The sequence below is a fragment of the Dryobates pubescens genome, chromosome 10 (assembly GCF_014839835.1).
Source record: "Dryobates pubescens isolate bDryPub1 chromosome 10, bDryPub1.pri, whole genome shotgun sequence".
NCBI lineage: Eukaryota > Metazoa > Chordata > Aves > Piciformes > Picidae > Dryobates > Dryobates pubescens.
The window spans coordinates 27,675,105-27,693,638 of NC_071621.1; the positions used below are offsets into that span (position 1 = coordinate 27,675,105).

General features: G+C 41.8%; 1 protein-coding gene across 1 annotated transcript in view; it reads right to left on the minus strand.

Annotated features, from left to right (window-relative positions):
• The window catches only part of CUL5 (cullin 5), a 34,303-nt gene extending 22,969 nt beyond the window's left edge, over nucleotides 1-11,334 (minus strand). The window contains exons 1-4 of the mRNA XM_054164546.1: nucleotides 10,972-11,334; nucleotides 4,017-4,126; nucleotides 1,609-1,708; nucleotides 168-344 (exon numbers count right to left, since the gene is read on the minus strand). Coding sequence (XP_054020521.1) covers nucleotides 168-344; nucleotides 1,609-1,708; nucleotides 4,017-4,126; nucleotides 10,972-10,995 — 411 coding nt within the window. The 5' untranslated portion in view covers nucleotides 10,996-11,334. The remainder of the gene's footprint in view (nucleotides 1-167; nucleotides 345-1,608; nucleotides 1,709-4,016; nucleotides 4,127-10,971) is intronic.
• Nucleotides 11,335-18,534: the final 7,200 nt, after the last annotated feature.

The following is an 18,534-nucleotide window of genomic DNA, read 5'->3' on the forward strand; positions in this document are numbered from 1 at the left end:
AGGGTAAAACCAAAAAGAAGGTGGGTTGTTCTGACCCTCACACTGAAGCGAAGTGTGATGTCGTATTTCACAATCAGTGCAGTTTCACCTTCAGCTACAGAATCCTGTCTGTACTATTACTGTAGGCAGAACAGCGTGCAACAAAACTTCTAACAGCCATCACTTACCTTTCGAACAATACTGTCTTCTACGTTAGACTTCTTGTTGCTGCCCTGCTTGCCCATTAAGGTAATCTCTAACTGACAAAATGGTTTGGGCAAAATATCACACTGTGTGAAGAACTTGCGCCACTCCACTATATATGCTTTTAGTAAAGCTGTATCATCTTGATGACTCAGCACTCTCTGGAGGAAGTGGGGAGAAGAGAAGGCAATTTATAAACAGCTTTATGCACAAAATATGGATTGACTTTGGTTAGGCTGAAAATAACTCTCCATATATAAGTAGAATATACAGATATATCAGAATAAGAAAATCTACATATTTAAGTGCCATTAAGTTTGGGAGAGTAGTTAACTCGTGACATATGAGCCATTTCTGAAAGCTTAAAAAAGCTAACAGCAAACAAACAGCAAGTTTAAATTTTCAAAATTAAACTCTTTTTATAAATTTATTTTAAGCTATCTGCAAATCAAAAAGATTACAATGTTTGGTCTAAAAGTATGTACCAGTACAACTGTAAAAAAACAAACACCTGGAATTAAACCTGTAAAGACTATGTTCTGTTCCACACAATGAGAAGAGTAATTCAATGGCATCCTATTGGCCTGTCAGATGTCTTATCAAAGCTTGGAAACCACAGCTATATTTTACAATGGCTATCATAGTGCCTTAAGAAAAGGCCTCTCTAACAACCGCTAATGCAGGCTCCATCAAAGGCCACATTTCAGCACAGCATTTATGTAAGCAAGTACGCTGATGTGACTTACAAATCAACAAGAAATTGTTTTCCTTTAAGCAAAGTCTTGGTGATACAAATTTCTTTACTAGAAAAAGACTTTAATTTTCTCCTTTCCAAACCTCTCTCTTGGAACTTTAATTTCATTACCTCCTCTTGTAAATCCCTTATTGCAGAAAACATCTTTTGCTATACATTTTACAAACATGTATATGTCCTTTGAATCTATTAATGACTTCTGTTGGGGGAAGCCCATAAAATTTGACTCAGCTAAGCTTGCTGAATCAATAGCATGGATACTGCCAGTACACCATCCATATGGCTTATTTGAAAGCCACCTATGAACATGTCAGCACAGCACTGAAGCTAGATTAAAAAAAACCCGCAGAAGTACAGAAATTTCTTAAAGAAAACTTTGTTTCAATAAATTTTCAAGTGGAGGAAGATTCCATAAGTACTGCTGGATAAGCAAAAATAATGCTTCTTTCTGTGGTTATTTTCAATGTAACACAAAAATCATTCCCCACTCCAGTTTCAAGGACTTGGAGAAAACAATGAGTCTTCTTTGTCTATAGATGGTCACAGGGCAATTACCATCTCTAGAACATCACAGAATTTCAAACAGAAAAGAAAATGCATTTAAATCCAATGAAAGTGAGAACTATGTGGTTATTTTTCTTACAATATAAGTTATAAAAGAAATAACTTACTGCTTGTGCTTGTTTAATAAAATCAAGGATGTCTTCCTTCAGAGCCTGGTGGATTTTTGCTGGACCTTTATCATCCCACAAGCAAACTGCATGCACATCTCTATAAAACAATTTATCCATCTTTTAGTAACACTTAAAGTTTAATGCTGTAATGTATGAGGCCTAAGTAGTCGTACTTTAAGTATGTCCAAGGAGTTAATACATTTTTTATCTATCATTGTCAAACAATATACTGTTAGATCCCAGTGATGCATGTGAGTAAATATGTTTGGAGAAGAGACTGAAACGACAAGAAAGTCTTGGAAGCAAATAACAGCAACCTATTGAGAGAAAGGCTACAGTCAAGAAGGAGATGTAGCAGCCAAATCTGTTTTCAGTACCTATCCAATAATCCTGATTGCATTAAGGGCAATTTTTAAAGCTTTTCTTTGACTAAGACAAAAATCACTTGCCAGTAGAAGCAGCATTGCTACTCAGCCCATATTATTCTAAACTACTCTCACTAACATGCAGTCTTTGCTCACAGCTTCACAGTCCAAGCACTAAAACATTCTTGTGCTACAAAGGAAACAGACCTTCCTTGTGAGAAATTTGAGCTCAGGGGCATCAAGCAGTTTAACAAATGTTTTAATTAGTTTAATAAGATCACTTAAAGGTTTCACAACAGTGCTAACATTTTAAAGTGAAACCTACTACGGAAAAGCCACCAAACAGCACTGCAAAGTAAAATTCCATTAATGAGTTTCAAACAACGTTCAAATAAATTCCTGTTTTTCCTAGCAGGCAGCCCAGCAAGCGTAACTTAACTCCTATTTTCCATACTAAAGACTCAATAAAGCAAATTATGCTCCTAACCATACATCATAAATAATTCGGCCTAGCAAGCCTTTTTTTGACTCAATTACTTTCCTCTGGTGGTTCTTCCTTTCAATAACACCACCACATCTTTGAAAGAAAGCAACTACATAATCTAAAGGTATGACTTCGTTCTTGTTAACTCAATAGTTATTTCAATACAAAAGCATCTGGGTTTTTTTTAATGAAAAGACAAAGCTTGCCAGATAAACAAGATTCTTTTGACACAGATCAAAGGTGCTGTTCCACAATTTAGGGAGGTCTGCCTAACTTGTGAGACTTACACAACTTTCACAGGCAGAAGAGGTGTTACTGTATTTAGAATGCCACTGTTTCTGACAGCAGTGCAAAAAGCAATGCTGGATAATTATACTCAAATGGCAGGTAGAAGACATCTACATATTTGAATTGTTACTAAAAACCTTAACAAAGAACATTCTCCAAAAATAGGAACTTAGGAGAGTGGGATCCTTTCCCCCCAATACCCTTCATTTAGCCATAAAGTTACTGAAGTTTCATTAAATAATTCAGCTACAAGGAAAAATGGGAAATTTCAATACCAATGCAGTACTATTGAACTAGTTGCTAAAAATGAAAGCAATGATTCAGAACTGAATTTGTACCTTAACTATACCATATTTCTAGCAGCTACTATAGCTGAGACATCATAAGATATTAAAACTCATTACATGATAAACTATCTTTCCTTTTGGTTGGCAGAAAAGCATGACAGGTGCAGTAAGATAGCTGTAAAAAGAATCAGTAGGCTGTCCTCATTGAAGAGAGCAAAAAAGCTACAGGCTGCTACAGACTATGTTTAAATAAAAAAAACCACTTGTGACATTTTAAAAATCAGGAGAGACTGCAGATTTAAGCTACAACTGTATTTGAGGGAAAAGAACTACTTTAGGACAAAGATTATTTTTGATGTACACGTTGTAACTCACTCCCATGTTACGTTGCCGAAGGGAACACGACATGCTGTAAGCAAAAACTCCTCACCTAACAAGAAGCAACTGCTGGCTTTTTGGAATAAAAATGGCAGACTTTTTAGAAAGTACAATAATGCAAACTGTCTGGAAAATATTACATATATTATTCTTAAGGTATAAAACTATTCAAATTAGACCAGTCAAACTGCATTGCCCTGTTACTTTGGTAGTGTTCTTAAGTTACTTTAGAATAAAGTCATTCAAATGAGAATGTCACATTCAGACTGCCTTTACATGAACTTACTGCAAAGGCAGTACACAACACTTTCTAGTTCTAACAAAAGGTTTGTGGGCAGGTACAAAACTTGTTTACTATGACTAGCTGAAGTCAAAAGCTCTGCTCTTACATCTTCATCCTATTTTCAAAGATCTTCTCAAAAAAAACCCCTCTACTCTGGCACATTCACAGTGAAGTAGACACACTTACCACTAAATAAAACTTCAATTACTTTTGTTCTGTTTCCATATAGTCCATGGCACACATGACTTCTGTGTCAGAAGCAGTACCATGACTGTAATCCCATCACGCAGAAGGATGCAAGATACTAAAAAATTACTTACGAAAACAGATCAAACCATTGCTGCTTTGTGACAGACTCCTGACGAAGAAGTTTCAGCACAATAGGGCGCATGAAATCCCATTTGTCTTCAAACTGAAGTGAACCTTTATTCTAAAAGGATCAAAGAAAACTTGTAAATAAAACAGTTTCTCACTTAATGTTGTTTTTTAGAACGGCAGTATCTATACTCAATGTAAAAATTTCTTCTCAGAAGCATCTCTTATAAATGAGTGTTTGAGCTACAACACCATAGCAGAACAAACCTTATCCACAGTAAGTTTCACTTTTAAAAAGGACAGAGCTATTATTTGTTTCTTAGAGAAGTAGACTGCCAACTTCTTCCTTATTCATTTGCATTAGCTACAACGCAACAAGGTCTTGCATGGACAACACAAGATATTCTTGACAGCTTCACTGTTCTAGCCAATGATGAGGCTGACTTGCAAACTTGTCTTGAATAAACTACCATTAACAAAATGGCAGCCAGGAATCAGGAGTAGTACCTGTGGATGCTGCCATGCACCTTTTTTCTCCACTGTGCATTCAGCATCAGCAACAAAGACAGAGGAAAGCAGAAAAGTGTAGGAGCAGTTGTATCACTGACTCCCTTCCTGTGGGATAACTGGCCACAGGTAGCTTGACAGATGAGACCACAGCTGGTGCATACAAAAATGAATTACACTGAGTGTGCTGAAAAACCTAACCCAAGGTGATCTTTTTTTCCAAAGTTAATGATACAAATTAAGAGGAAGGTTAAAGAAACAAAGTATTAGTATACCATTCTGATGATTCCAAAAGTCTAACCCAAGGTGGCTTTTTTTTTACTCCAAAGTTAATGATAGAAATTAAGAGGAAAGCTAAAGAAACAAGATGTTCCCACATAATTCTGAAAAATCTCACCATAGTGTACAGACTGACTTCCATTATTAACAACCCCCAAATCTTTAAGAGAAAACAACAGCTCTATCGCATATGCTGTACTCTATTTGGTTACAGCTCTGCATATTAAAAAGAAAAGCCTGCAATTAAAAGAAATGTTGATTGAGAATTCTGTGGCAAAGACTACTGGTTCTGTTCCAATGCACTGCTTGCTTTTGAACAGATCATTGTCTTGGCTACTAATACTACATTTGCCACAATTTACTTTGAATACAGCAAATAATACAGTCTAACTACTTGGAATTCTGACAAGTGCACTGTTCTACCACTAGCATCTCTCCAAATAAATAACCACAAGCAGCACATCATCTTCTCTCAATCATCTCCTTCTGACTAATTTCTACATGGAAATTTACAATTAAATCTGTTATTTAAAATTCAGGATAAGCAGAGTTTGGAAACTGTATCCCCTGCTGCTCTTAAGTGCAAAGGTGTCTCATCTTCAAGTTATAAAGATTCAACAGACATCACAGTAATTATTTTTAAAGGAGCAGCACCTGGAGGCCTCACAGCATTATCCAACCATTTCAGCAGGTACTGAATATGGGTCTCACACAAGCAGTCCCTGTCCAGCAAGGTTTAGAATTCTTTCAATATCCAATTCAGAGAGACAGTCATGCCTGTGCTCTTCCACCACCTACATGCTTCCCCGATATAGACCTACCAAATTTTCTCCAAGCTTTGGTGAGTTGCTCCAGTCTTCCCTATTCCTATGCAAAATATTAGTTTCGACTTCCAGATATTTCTGGTCCCAGTTTGTCTTTGTAGCACAATAAACTCAAAAGACAAGCTGTTGAACAGTTAGTCCAGAAAAGACATTATAAAATAAGTAAAATCAGCTTCCTCAAAGTTTTCCTTTCAGAGAGGAGCCTTTAAGTTTTCTGGAAGAGGTAAAAGCCTGCTCTGCATTTCTGGAGAAGTGTAATGCAGCAATTCACTGGAAGTCACTGAAGAGAAAAACTGAGTACTTTATCTTTTTTAATAACACTGTAAAACATTGTGGGGATGGGGGAATTGCAAACATGATCATGATTACTATTTCATGGTAAGAAGTACACATAAAAACCTACATGTCCAATTGTAACAAACTTATAAAGAATTCCCTGACTAAAGCATGGCAGAAGTTTAGAACTTTGCTTGCTATATACATATGATTATTTTTACTTTTTTTCCTCCACACTTTTGCCTTTACACCTAAACTGAGCAGAAGAGTAGATAAAATGAATGTATTACAAATCCAACTCAACTATTCTTAAATGTTAATAAACAATTCAACATCATAAAGGCTTCCATAACCATTAATTTTACGCTCTTGTACTGAAGAAAAAGTGCTTAACACCATCTACTGTGTCATTCACATTCATTAATTCTACTCCTCGTGCATGAGAAACCCAAAAACTATAGAAGGGAGGTCAAACAGTTAGTTGTTACCAAAATCACAGGCACATCAGTGACCTAGATAACACAAGGAACCCATTTTCCAATTTGCTGAGCCACCTACAAACCTGTACAATTTCTGAGCAAAATTCCCTGAGTAACTTTTCTTCCTTAGTCTGTCATCTCAAACCATCATTCCCAAGAGAAGGTAAGCAGAGAAGTCAGTCATACCTTTGGTGAAATATAATTATTCCACTTAACCAAACGTTCTCTGCAAATACAGATTGCAATTGACAGCTGTACCCTGGCTAAGTAACCACTCCAGATGTTTAAAATTTATGGTTTTGAAAAGTAACTTCACTTGGGAGATATTTTAAGTTTCAAAAGTAACTTCACTGAATTTGTTCACCGCGATTTGAAACTCAATTTTAACACTAAATTTAATTGAAATACATACTACAACTCTCCTCTCCAAACATACTTTTGCCCATTTGTCGATTTTATGCCTAAGCCCCTACACACAGTATTTTAAGATAGCAGGTTAATAACCTCTCAGACTCTTTTGGTGGGCATTATTCAGAATTAGTATAAGGATTTAACTGGAATTGTTCCACTGCCCCTTTTTTTCCCCAATTTGGGTATTACCACATAGCACAAAGTTCCTCTCAGAAGCAGGCAGAGAGTACAGTATAAGAAGTCTAGATAAAAGATAAACATGGAATAGAACAAGGCAAGGCAATACAATATGACCCTGTGCTACTGTCCCTCTGGACCTTGAAACTCCTCTCCGTGTTGCAATAAGCCAAGGTGTTCCCTGCTCCAGAAACTGCATAAAAACTTGTGTGTCTTCACAGCACCTGACAGATACTTGGTTTACATTATCTTGTCACAGTATCACAGTATAACTAAGGTTGGAAGAGACCCCAAGGATCATCGAGTCCAACCTGTCTCAGTAGACCTCACGACTAGACCATGGCACCAAGTGCCACGTCCAATCTCCCCTTGAACACCTCCAGGGACAGTGACTCCACCACCTCCCTGGGCAGCACATTCCAATGACAAACGACTCGCTCAGTGAAGAACTTTCTCTTCACTTCGAGTCTAAACCTCCCCTGGCGCAGCTTGAGACTATGTCCTCTTGTTCTGGTGCTGGTTGCCTGGGAAACGAGACCAACTCCCTCCTGGCTACAACCTCCCTTCAGGTAGTTGTAGAGGGCAATGAGGTCACCCCTGATCCTTCTCTTCTCCAGGCTAAACAATCCCAGCTCCCTCAGCCTCTCCTGATAGGGCTACACACTACACATGGAATGGGTTACAAATCCAACACATGACCTGAAACAAAGCACCTCACTTTAAAAGTCACAGAATCACATGTGTTGAAAGGAAAACCTCTAGGAGACTCACCTAGTCATCTACAGAAAAGCAACAGCTTCAGTTTGGGAGAGCGGCTCTGCTACAGGCAGGGTACACACTTGCTTTCCACATAATGGCCACCTCTTAAGGACTTCAACATTTTCATCACATTACAATATGCTGTATCTCACCAGGATTCAACATACACAGAGAGCAGCCCCATGGAGAAGGATATGGGAGTCCTGGTAGATAACAAGTTATCCATGGGACAGCAATGTGCCCTTGTGGCCAAGAAGGCCAATGGTATCCTGGGGTGCATTAAGAGGAGTGTGTCCAGCAGATCAAGGGAGGTTCCCCTCCCCCTCTATTCTGCCCTAGTGAGACCTCACCTGGAATACTGCATCCAGTTTTGGGCTCCACAGTTCAAGAGGGACATGGATCCACTCAAGAGAGTCCAATGGAGGGTTACCAAGATGATTAAGGGACTTGAGCACATGCCCTATGAGGAAAGGCTGAGAGACCTGGGACTTTTTAGTCTGGAGAAAAGATGACTGAGAGGGGATTTAATAAATGATTATAAATATCTGAGGGCTGGATGTCAAGAGGGAAGGGATAGGTCCTTCTCAGCTGCACCCTGTGATAGGAGAAGGGGCAATGGATATGAACTACAGCACAAGAGGTTCCACCTCAACATGAGGCGGAACTTCTTTACTGTGAGGGTCATGGAGCACTGGACCAGGCTCTCCAGAAAGGTTGCAGAGTCTCCTTCTCTGGAGACTTTCAAGACCCATCTGGATGCATTCCTGTGTGACCTGTGCTAGATTCTATGGTCCTACTCTGGTAGGGGGCTTTGTACTCGATCTCTGGAGGTCCCTTTCAATCCCTAACATCCTGTGATCCTGCAATACGGTTGGTTATTCTAATTTTGCATTTAAAGAAGGCTCTCTAAGAATAGGCTTCTCACTAAAAAATTATTTTAGATTAGGAAAATGATGCACTAATGGAGTTTAAACAATGCCCTTTAAAATTATGACAGCCAGTCAGATTTGGATTCAGCCAGTATGTTACTAGAATAAGAAAAGAGTATTTCACTTCATTTTCTCAACTATGTATAAAATTGAACAGGAATGGGGGAAAACCAGAGAAAACTCCTAGCTCCAGTTTATCCTGGCAAAAATAAGAGCTGTCTGAATCCAACTTAGATTTGATTATGCAGGCTTACTTGGCAAAGGAAAAAACCTTTTAGATTTTTAACACCTCTCCATTCTTAACCAGTATTTTTACTAGGCTGAGACATAGCTTTTTTTTTTTAACTTAAACATTAAAGCAGAAGTACATTTCACAGCCTCAAACAGCACGAGGCACTGCCAATCAACACTAATGTGGAATCAACAGTTTGCTTCTCTGACAGCACTGTGATGAGCAGAACTGGGGAACAAAAGACCTTACCTAGTCCAATTCTTGCACTGTTTTATTGTGTCATTATAAACAAAGTCAAATCACTGCATAATCTTCCCTTTTGCAATGCAGGATTCATACTTGACTGGCTTTAGAAAACTCACTAGTTAGTAAGCTGTAGTGCTGGAAAAAAAATCCAAGTGACCAGAAAGGCCTATTTTAGAACAGGTGTCTCTGTAGCATTTGTCTTAAAACACAACACGCATATAGATTGTTGGCAACACAAAATATTAACGATTCAAAGGCCAGTTGTAAAAGCATGACTAGTCAACACAAAGATGCAGCAAGATTCATCTCAAAGAATCAAGGTCCATGACTGTTTTCCCTTACTGTACACCTATTACTCTTTCAAAGCAGCTATAGTGCAATGCTGACAAATCTTAGAGGCTTATGTTTCTTTTACTTACTACAGGCTGTACAATCACATCTTGTCAAAGCATGCATTGGTCTTTCCTGTGATCCTTAAACACACAGCAAAGAGATACACTAAAACATTGGTAAGCAGATCTTGAGCCCTACTCCAAATCCACACTCTTCCATAAAATGCACATTTCTTCAAAAAAATCTGTTCTTGGATTCTTCAACTTCAGATTTTTATTTAAATCTTACCTGCTTAAAAATGTAACTACCCAGTTACGCATTAAAAAAATAGAGAAATTAATTATAACAAAATTAAAATTCATTTCAATTACATTTCAAGAAAGATTTTTTTTAAAGAGTTGTCTTTTTAATGATTTTTTTTTTCTTTTTTGGATACCAGAAAGAAACAAGACTATCAATTTATCTCATTTCTTCACATTGAGTGTCTCTGAGCAATACAATCAGCACCTTCTGGCCAAATCGATACATCCAAAACAGATCAGATTGGTAAAATTTAGGCAGCACTTCTTCAGAATGACATTTAACCAAAACACACAGTGCTGAACACAAGTATGCTTACATTATACCGATAATATTTATATGCATTTTAAATTGTTAACTGCTAAAGTTAAGCAGCTTTCCCAAGGTCTTCTACCCTAACTACACTCACATTCTAGAAACACTGGAGCCATTAGTAGCAGTTGTTTAAAGTAGGCCCGTCTTCCATGGGCTGGCATGGCATCAAAGGCCACAGAGTTTTCTCCACACACATGCCACAGCAAATACCAGGACAGGCTCAAGTACTGGACTGTCATACTGAAAACTTGTGTTCAAATCTGTAGCACCTTGGTGTGACTGACATCTGTCATCAAACGCAGGTGAAGTGCTTCAAAACATCCGAACACAAAAGCAAACCTGTTTAATGTAAGCTAAAGGCTTACAGGAGTTTTTCTTTGCAGAAAAAAAACGTAGTTAAAAAAGCTGGAACATGGTAGTAACCCAAATAACGACACCTGCCCGCCGCGAAGGCATTTTCAACTCTTTGTTTAATTTAAAACTAATTTTTTGCACACCTATGTAGTCTTAAATAAACAAAGGGACGACACCGTGTCCTGTCTAGCAGCTCGACGCAACGCTGTTTCCCAACGACGCGTGTTTGGGAAGGGAGAGCCGGGGGGGAGGGGGGTGCTGGCAGCCAAGCGGCCACGGGCCGAGGCCAGCGGTCCCGCACCGAGCGCGGGCGCGGTGCCAAGGCCGTTCACCTGAGGGAGGGCCGCCGGCGCCCCCGCCTCTGGGGAACGACAACTTCGGGGAGCGGCACCCGCGGCCTGTCCCCGCCCGCCGCTCAGCCCGGCCTGGCCCGGCCGCCCCAGGCACCCGTAAGGCCCAGCCGACGGCAGGGCAGTCCCGGCCGGCCGGACCCCGCTGCCTCTCTCTTCATGCAGGGCCCCGCCAGGCCCCTCGCTCACCTTTAAGAGATTAGACGTCGCCATGATCCCCCCCGCGGGGCCTCCCCGGCCGGCGGTAGCAGCTCTTCTCCCCGAGCTCGGCTCGGCTCCCCGCGGCCGCTGCCGCTTTACATGGCCCCGGGCCTCCCGCCCGCCCGGCCGGACCCGCGGCGGCGGCAGTAGCAGTGGCTGCAGCGCTGGGCTCCCCTGCCTGGGGGAGAGGCCACTGTCAGGCTCGGGGTGCTCCGCCGCGCGACCGGCTGGGTCCTCCGCACGCAGCCGCCCCTCAGAGCCTCATGGCGGCGTCCGCCCAGGAGGCGCTCGGCAGCAGCCCCGGCTCCATGGAAGGGGCCGGCCCACATGATGCGGCGCTGAGGAGCCGGCCCCGCCGTCAAGCGCGGCCGCTCTGGCTGCGCGCTCTGCCTGCAGCGCCCCCTGGCGGCCCGCCGCTACGCTGCGCGGGGGAGCTCCTGCCGGCCCGCCCCATGCTCCCGCTCGCTGCCGAGCCCGCCCTCGCCGCGACAGGGCCTCTGCTTTCGCGGTCCCGCTGAGATGGGTCCAGGCGCAAGCCCTGCGGCAGATGTTGGGGAAACTTCCGGCATGGCAGGAGCCGGTGGCTGGGCAAAGCTGGCTGCTTTCCCCCGCGGCTCCGCGGCCATCCCAGCGACATCCCCCGCCCAAAACCCCTCCCTCACCTTCCCAATCCCCCATACCTTCTCCCTGGCAAAACCACATAAACGGAGGGGCAGATTTAACGTGGCTGAATAATGTGGTTTATAAGCAGAGAAATAAATCTATTTCCTACTTCGCAGCGGTTAGCAAGCACAGGCCTCCAGCCTCTTTCACTGTTTTGGGCCCTGCCAGGTGTCAAGTAGCACTGCACGACCCCCTGCATGCCTGGTGGGTGGGAGCACAAAACCACGATCTGTGCAGGCAGGCTGCTCCCTATACCCAAACCTGGCTAAGCTGCCAAACTGTTTCTGCAAGTAGTAAGAAATGTCTGAGTTCAGGTACCTTTTGGGAGGGATCTGGAAACTTTCAGGTTTCGTTTTATAGAAAAAAATAATTTTGCTTTGTTAAAATATTTACTTAATCTAAACATGAAGAAAATGTCATTGATCTTTTCTCACGAGTTAGGAATCCCATGAGTTGATGCCATCTGTCTGGCCTTGCCTACTGCCACGCTGCCTGCTGCTGGGAACACAAGTGTGCCCTTTGTCTCTCCTGGGCATACAGTGAGGAATGGAATTTGAAGATAAATTAATATCTTAGAAGATAGGGACCCTGAAGTGTTAAAAAAGCTGTAATAACATGTTCAACAAATCTGCACACCAGAGAAGTTTTGATAATGCTGACTAAATATGGCCTGCAGCCCTATTAACTTGATAAATTAAGATAGCCATATTAAGACATTCTCTTAATTAAGAAGTAAAAAGGAGGTACTGAATAATTGCTAGCTTGATAATGTTTCCAGCTTCTGAGTACTTCAATTAGTTTTTAACTTTTTCCTTTGCTGTTACTATATTGTGATAGCTATACTATAAATGAGTATTCAGTATTCACAGTATCACAGTATCACTAAGGTTGGAAGAGACCTCGAGGATCATTGAGTCCAACCTGTCACCACAGACCTCATGACTAGACCATGGCACCAAGTGCCACGTCCAATCTCCTCTTGAACACCTCCAGGGACAGTGACTCCACCACCTCCCTGGGCAGCACATTCCAATGATGAATGACTTGCTCAGTGAAGAACTTTCTCCTCACTTTGAGTCTAAACCTCCCCTGGCACAGCTTGAGACTGTGTCCCCTTGTTCTGGTGCTGGTTGCCTGGGAGAAGAGACCAACCCCTTCCTGGCTACAACCACCTTTAAGGTCATTGCAGAGGGCAATGAGGTCACCCCTGAGCCTCCTCTTCTCCAGGCTAAACAATCCCAGCTCCCTCAGCCTCTCCTCACAGGGCTTGTGCTCAAGGCCTCTCACCAGCCTTGTTGCCCTTCTCTGGACACGTTCAAGTGTCTCGATGTCCTTCTTAAACTGAGGGGCCCAGAACTGGACACAGTACTCAAGGTGCAGCCTAACCAATGCAGAGTACAGGGGCACAATGACTTCCCTGCTCCTGCTGGCCACACTGTTCCTAATGCAGGCCAGGATGCCATTGGCCTTTTTGGCATGCATACAGCTATGCAGTTGTATGCATCATATATAATTACACAATATGGATAGTTCTGGTTGTATCGTACTGTTGTACAACACTGCTGAAGTTACAAAGTCTCTAGCAAGGTCAGTAAAATGTGTGCAGCAGCCAATTTGCTTCCCAGTCTGCATACTATAGAATTATAGAATGGTCTGGGTTGGAAGGGTCATCTAGTCAAACCCCTTCTGCAGTAAGCAGGGGCATCCTCAACTAGATCAGGTTGCCCAGAGCCCTGTCAAGCCTCACCTTAAATACCTTTAGGGGTGGGGCCCTAACCATCTCCCTGGCCAACCTGTTCCAGTGTTCCACTACCCCTATGGTAAAGAACCTGTTCTAACATCCAATCTGTATTTACTTTTCTCTAGTTTGAAGCCATTGCCCCTCATCCTATCACTACAGGCCTTTGTAAACAGTCTCTCTCCATCCTTCTTGTATGCCCGCTTCAGGTACTGGAAGGCCGCTATTAGGTCTCCCTGGACCCTCCTCTTTTCTGGGCTGAACAACCCCAGCTCCCTCAGCCTGTCTTCACAGCAGAGGTGCTCCAGCCCCCTGATCATTTTTTGTCCCTCCTCTGGATCTGCTCTGTCAGGTCCTTCTCCTTCCTATATTGAGGGCTCCAGACCTGGATACAGTACTCCAGGTGAGGTCTCACAAGAGCAGAGTGAAGTGGCAGAATCACCTCACTCGATCTGCTGGCCACACATCTTTTGATGCAGCCCAGGATGTGATTTGCCTTCTGGGCTGCAAGCACACACTGTCTACTCATGTCCAGCTTCTCATCCATCAGCACCCCCACATCCTTTTCTACAGGGCTACTTTCTATCACCTCATCCCCTAGTCTGTATTGATAGTGAGGATTGTTCTGGCCCAGGTGCAGAAGTGGCTCTTGTTGAACCTCATGAGGTTCACCTGGGCCTACCTCTCCAGCTTGTGCTCTGGATGACATCCTGTCCCTCTGGTGTGTCGACAACACCACTCAGCTTGGTGTCATCTGCAAACTTGCTGGTGATGCACTCAATCCCACTGTCCCATTGTTAAAAATATTAAACAGTACAAGTCCCAGGACAGACCTCTGAGGGACACCACTTGTCACTGCTCTCCATCTGGACTTCAAGACTTCAAGGTTACAGCCATGTAAATATCAGAGAAATTGAGATACAGGCAATTATTCTATAGATTGTGATATGGAGGCAGTAATTTCTAGGAGCCACTATTCCATGAATGGATTTATCCTCTTTTCCCCAAGCCCATTTGAAATGTGATTATTTTCAATTATTTGAGATTTTTTTTGTTAGTTTCCATTTCTGTTGCATTTATTAAATTCTTTAATACATATATGCTTGCCATTAAAGCCACAGTTCAGTGATGGTTTGAAACGGCTTTTGAGAAATAATCATCATTCAATTAGAAAATAAACTAATGACAGAGAACTTCATCTCAGTTCCCTTTGATGCAAAGACCAGAGTACAAAACCACACCACAAATCACTGGAATGTTATAATTGCAAGTTTTGTTGCTCAGCATTTAAGCTAAATGATGAGGCTATTTTGAAATTACAGATTTCTCTGTATTTTCACTGTTCATGCAAGCCTACCAAACATTGCCACAAAAATATAGAAGTACATGGGACACAGCAGTGTCTAAGCACTTCCCGTGGTCTAGTCTGCTCTAAGTACCTTCAGGAGGTACCCAGTAGTCATTGCTGTAATGTTTATGCATTTGGCCTGGAAGGGTCAGCAATGAAAGTCCTGAGTATAAGAATTCTTGCATCCTGCCCAAACAGGTTCTTATACAGTAGCTATGAGTAGTGTTAGCCAAGGAATAAAGAGAACTCAAACACCTGAGAAGCAGCTGTATTTTTAACTGATATTAAAAATAATGTATGTCTGTTGCTTTCACTTAGAGCTGTTAAAGATTTTGGTATTTCAGCATCACCAGAACTTCCTATCCTGCGCATCTCAGTACCGCCTCTTTATTCTTAGGCCAACGTTGTCCTTTAGCTTAAATAACTTATGTCTTCCTGATGTTTTTTTTTCTTCTGTGATGTATTTGTAGACCACAGTGCTATTCCCTCACAATTTCCGTGTTGGAAAACTGCACTTTTTGCCCTCTGTTACACTGAGGATTATGTGGAGCGGTGCAGAGCAACTGTGTACCGGCAGAAGCTGCAGGAGGTGTTTTTGCTGAGACTGAATTCCTCTTGGGACATGGAGAAGCACATGGCATGTGTTAGGCAAAATGTGGCCATTGTTTTGTGCCCAAGCACAGAGTTGCAGAGAACCACTGTGGGGAATTACATCTCATCTAATTTTTCCTCTCCTAGCCTTTTTCAGACAGCTAGAAATTTACTGTTCCATTCACTCTGTGTACTCAGGGAGCTGTAGTTGGTCTGCAAAGCACGGTAGAGTGAAAAAGAATACAAGAAAAATTATAATGTCATGCACTGCTTTTCTGACACTTGTTCACATGTGCAGCTCTTTTCAGTAAGCTTTGTCTTTCTTTTGTTTTAAAAGTTTGTTGGGTTTTTTGTTGTTGTTGTTTTTGTGTGTGCTTGTGTGTTTGTTTTCTGAGAATCAGACTGTTTTCCACAGAGAAAAATCCCAATAAAATGAACAGCACTACTGTGAATTTCAATGGTCTGACTAACTGGAATTGGGACTAACATCTTCTAAACTTATGTCCTGGCATGGCTTGCTTGTTTAATGCATATAACACCAGCTCCTCCACAGAGGAGGCTTTTTCCCCTGAATAATGAGCAGTAATTATTTTAAATGAGCAAATTGATGTAAAACATGACTAAATAGCTAAACTATTTTCTTGGCGTTGCAGACATAACCAAAATGGACAATTCTGGAAAGTGCTGCAGGCCAGTGCCAGGCCTGCAATGTTTTTATTATTATGACTGAAATATTTTCCATAATTCTTCCCCTTGGTGTTAGTACCTTAATACTTAGCAACTACCACTAACATTTTAAACCATTGCTCTGCTTGCTGTCATACTGTAGTGCCGATCATGACTTCTGGCAGTCTCTTCCTGCAAAGAAACCACACAGAGAAGGTAAAAGGGGGAGAAGCCTGCAACCTAGATGTAGTGCTGCCATAGAATTATACCCAACTGTTCCTCTTGGGTGGCAGTCCACAGAATTAACCAATCCTTTAAGGGGACACTGGAGTTAGGGAGTCAGCAGGCTGTGTCTCTCTGCTGACACCAGGTCCTTGGCATTTTCCTTTACCCCACAAGTCCTGTAACAGTGTTGGAAATTTCTGTAGGGTCTAAAGGGCCCTGGAAGTGGTTAGTCTCACTGCTCCCCCAGGGCTGTGCAGGGATGGAAGAAATTATGTGTGTCTTGCTCTCCATCTTTATCTTGTGCATTAATTTCCCTGGTGACTGAGTTTATTGCTACAGGAGGCTCAGTCTGTTCCTCCACAGTTTTCATGGAGAAGGAAAAATCAATTTGCACTCAAGCAGATTTGAAGCCATAGCAATGAAGGATCACAATAATTGAACCATAGCTGAAACTTCAGCCTGTTTACCTATGCACTGATTTTATTTACAATACATAGAATTTCTTCTTGTTACTTCTACTGTTATGTTTCTGTAGAAGCTTTTTAGCTGCAAGGTGAGCCTTTAGCAGCTTGTGAAGGCAATCAGGGCTATTTTTAGTCTGAGCTGCCCTTGTAGCCTGTGAAGCTGCTGAAGGTTGGTGTCAGCTGGTTTACCGAACTGCTGCCATGGAGAAGTAGTCTTTCAGCAGATTACACACTGAGTGTCCATCCCTGAGTAGCTCAGGCCTAGCCTAAAATGTGACTTTGAGAAATGGGTGGTGGAATTGGCTGTTGCACAACTGTTTCCTGTCTCCCCAGAGACAAAAAAAGCCCACAGTATATGTGTTATATTTTGGGGGGGTTCATGCCATCACAATTCTATGATTCTATTTCCTGGATGCATTTTAGGCACGTTTATGGTTCCAGTGTTTGCTTGTGGGAGCAGCAACTCTGTGAAGAAAACCTGATTGCTCTGTGGAGTCCTCTGTCTACAGAGTTGGCTCTTGCACATTAGAAGTGCTACTTAGAAAAATATTTTGGGGTTCACAGAACCAATTTAGATTTCCTCACACATATGCTACACTCCCACTAATTAAGTATTATGCAAGGCAAATTGTCTTCAGGAACCTGCACAACTTCATAGTCTTTATATTATGCTCGACTGGGACATCTTCAGTTGCACTACTTTCATCAGACTTCAAGACTTACTGAAACAGGACAAACAATTCTGCTGTATTCAGAAGTAAAACTCAGCTTTTCCACAGCTGTATTCACTTTGCAGAGGAAATACTGCTGAGTACAATGACAGCATATGTAGGTAGGTGGTTTTCAGAGGGCAGCCTCATGGAACATAGCATTAAACCTGTACATGGAACTACTATTTGAAATGCGCTGGGAAATAAGTATGTGTGCATTAATGAGACACATTTTTGTGAATGAATTTTGGTTGAATTATTCTAGTGTTAAATACATTCAATGATACCATTGTTATCCTTAGAAAAATGGGCTACCACATGCAGTACCAGAGCAAAGCATGATTACACAAATGCTGGGACTTTTTTCTTTATACACACACACACACATATATGTATGTATTTAATTTTCTTGTGCAATCCTATTAGTTTTTTATTTAGGGAGAGTTGTATTTTATGGATTCCTCTTCTAGAATTGTAATTATTTTTGCTTATTTAGAATACTGTCTTTGGACTCTGAGAAATAAGCAATGCAAATGTTTGCTACTGACAATTGTGTTTTGATATGTAATGATTTCTTAAATGGTCAAGCGTGTCTGTGGTGTGGTTCCATGCCCTCAGCCCTCCTTCTTTCTCTCCAAGGCTGAATGAAGGCTGTTGAGATTGCTGTGCCCACTCTGGGTGCAGGGCATGGATAAAGGCTTGAAGGAGCTGTTGTCACGGGGTCTACAGCCTGGGGAAAAATGCTCTCCCTGGATGTTAATTGTGCAAAAAGAGGGCAATGAAGTGAGTATTCTATAAGCAAGCTGAAGCACTAAGACTGAAACATCTATGATTGCAGTGCCTCCACCTATCTTTAAAAGTTAGGCATCTTTGGTATCAGTAACAGTTTGGCTGTGGCAGAAGGCATCTCAGCACAGAGCAACTGCAGTGTACTTGGGTGCTCAGACAAGCCTGTGTTATTTTCTTGGTTAATTCCTAGGGTGTGTGGCTGTGTTCTCCTTCTCACACAGGACAGATACCACTATAAGCAAGCCAAAATATCTGAAGAACTAATGTGTATTTAGATGACTAGGGGGAGATACTTTTTAAAAAAATCAAACTCAAAATAAAAGCAATGAAAGCTTAAACATTCTAGGAGTCCAAAAC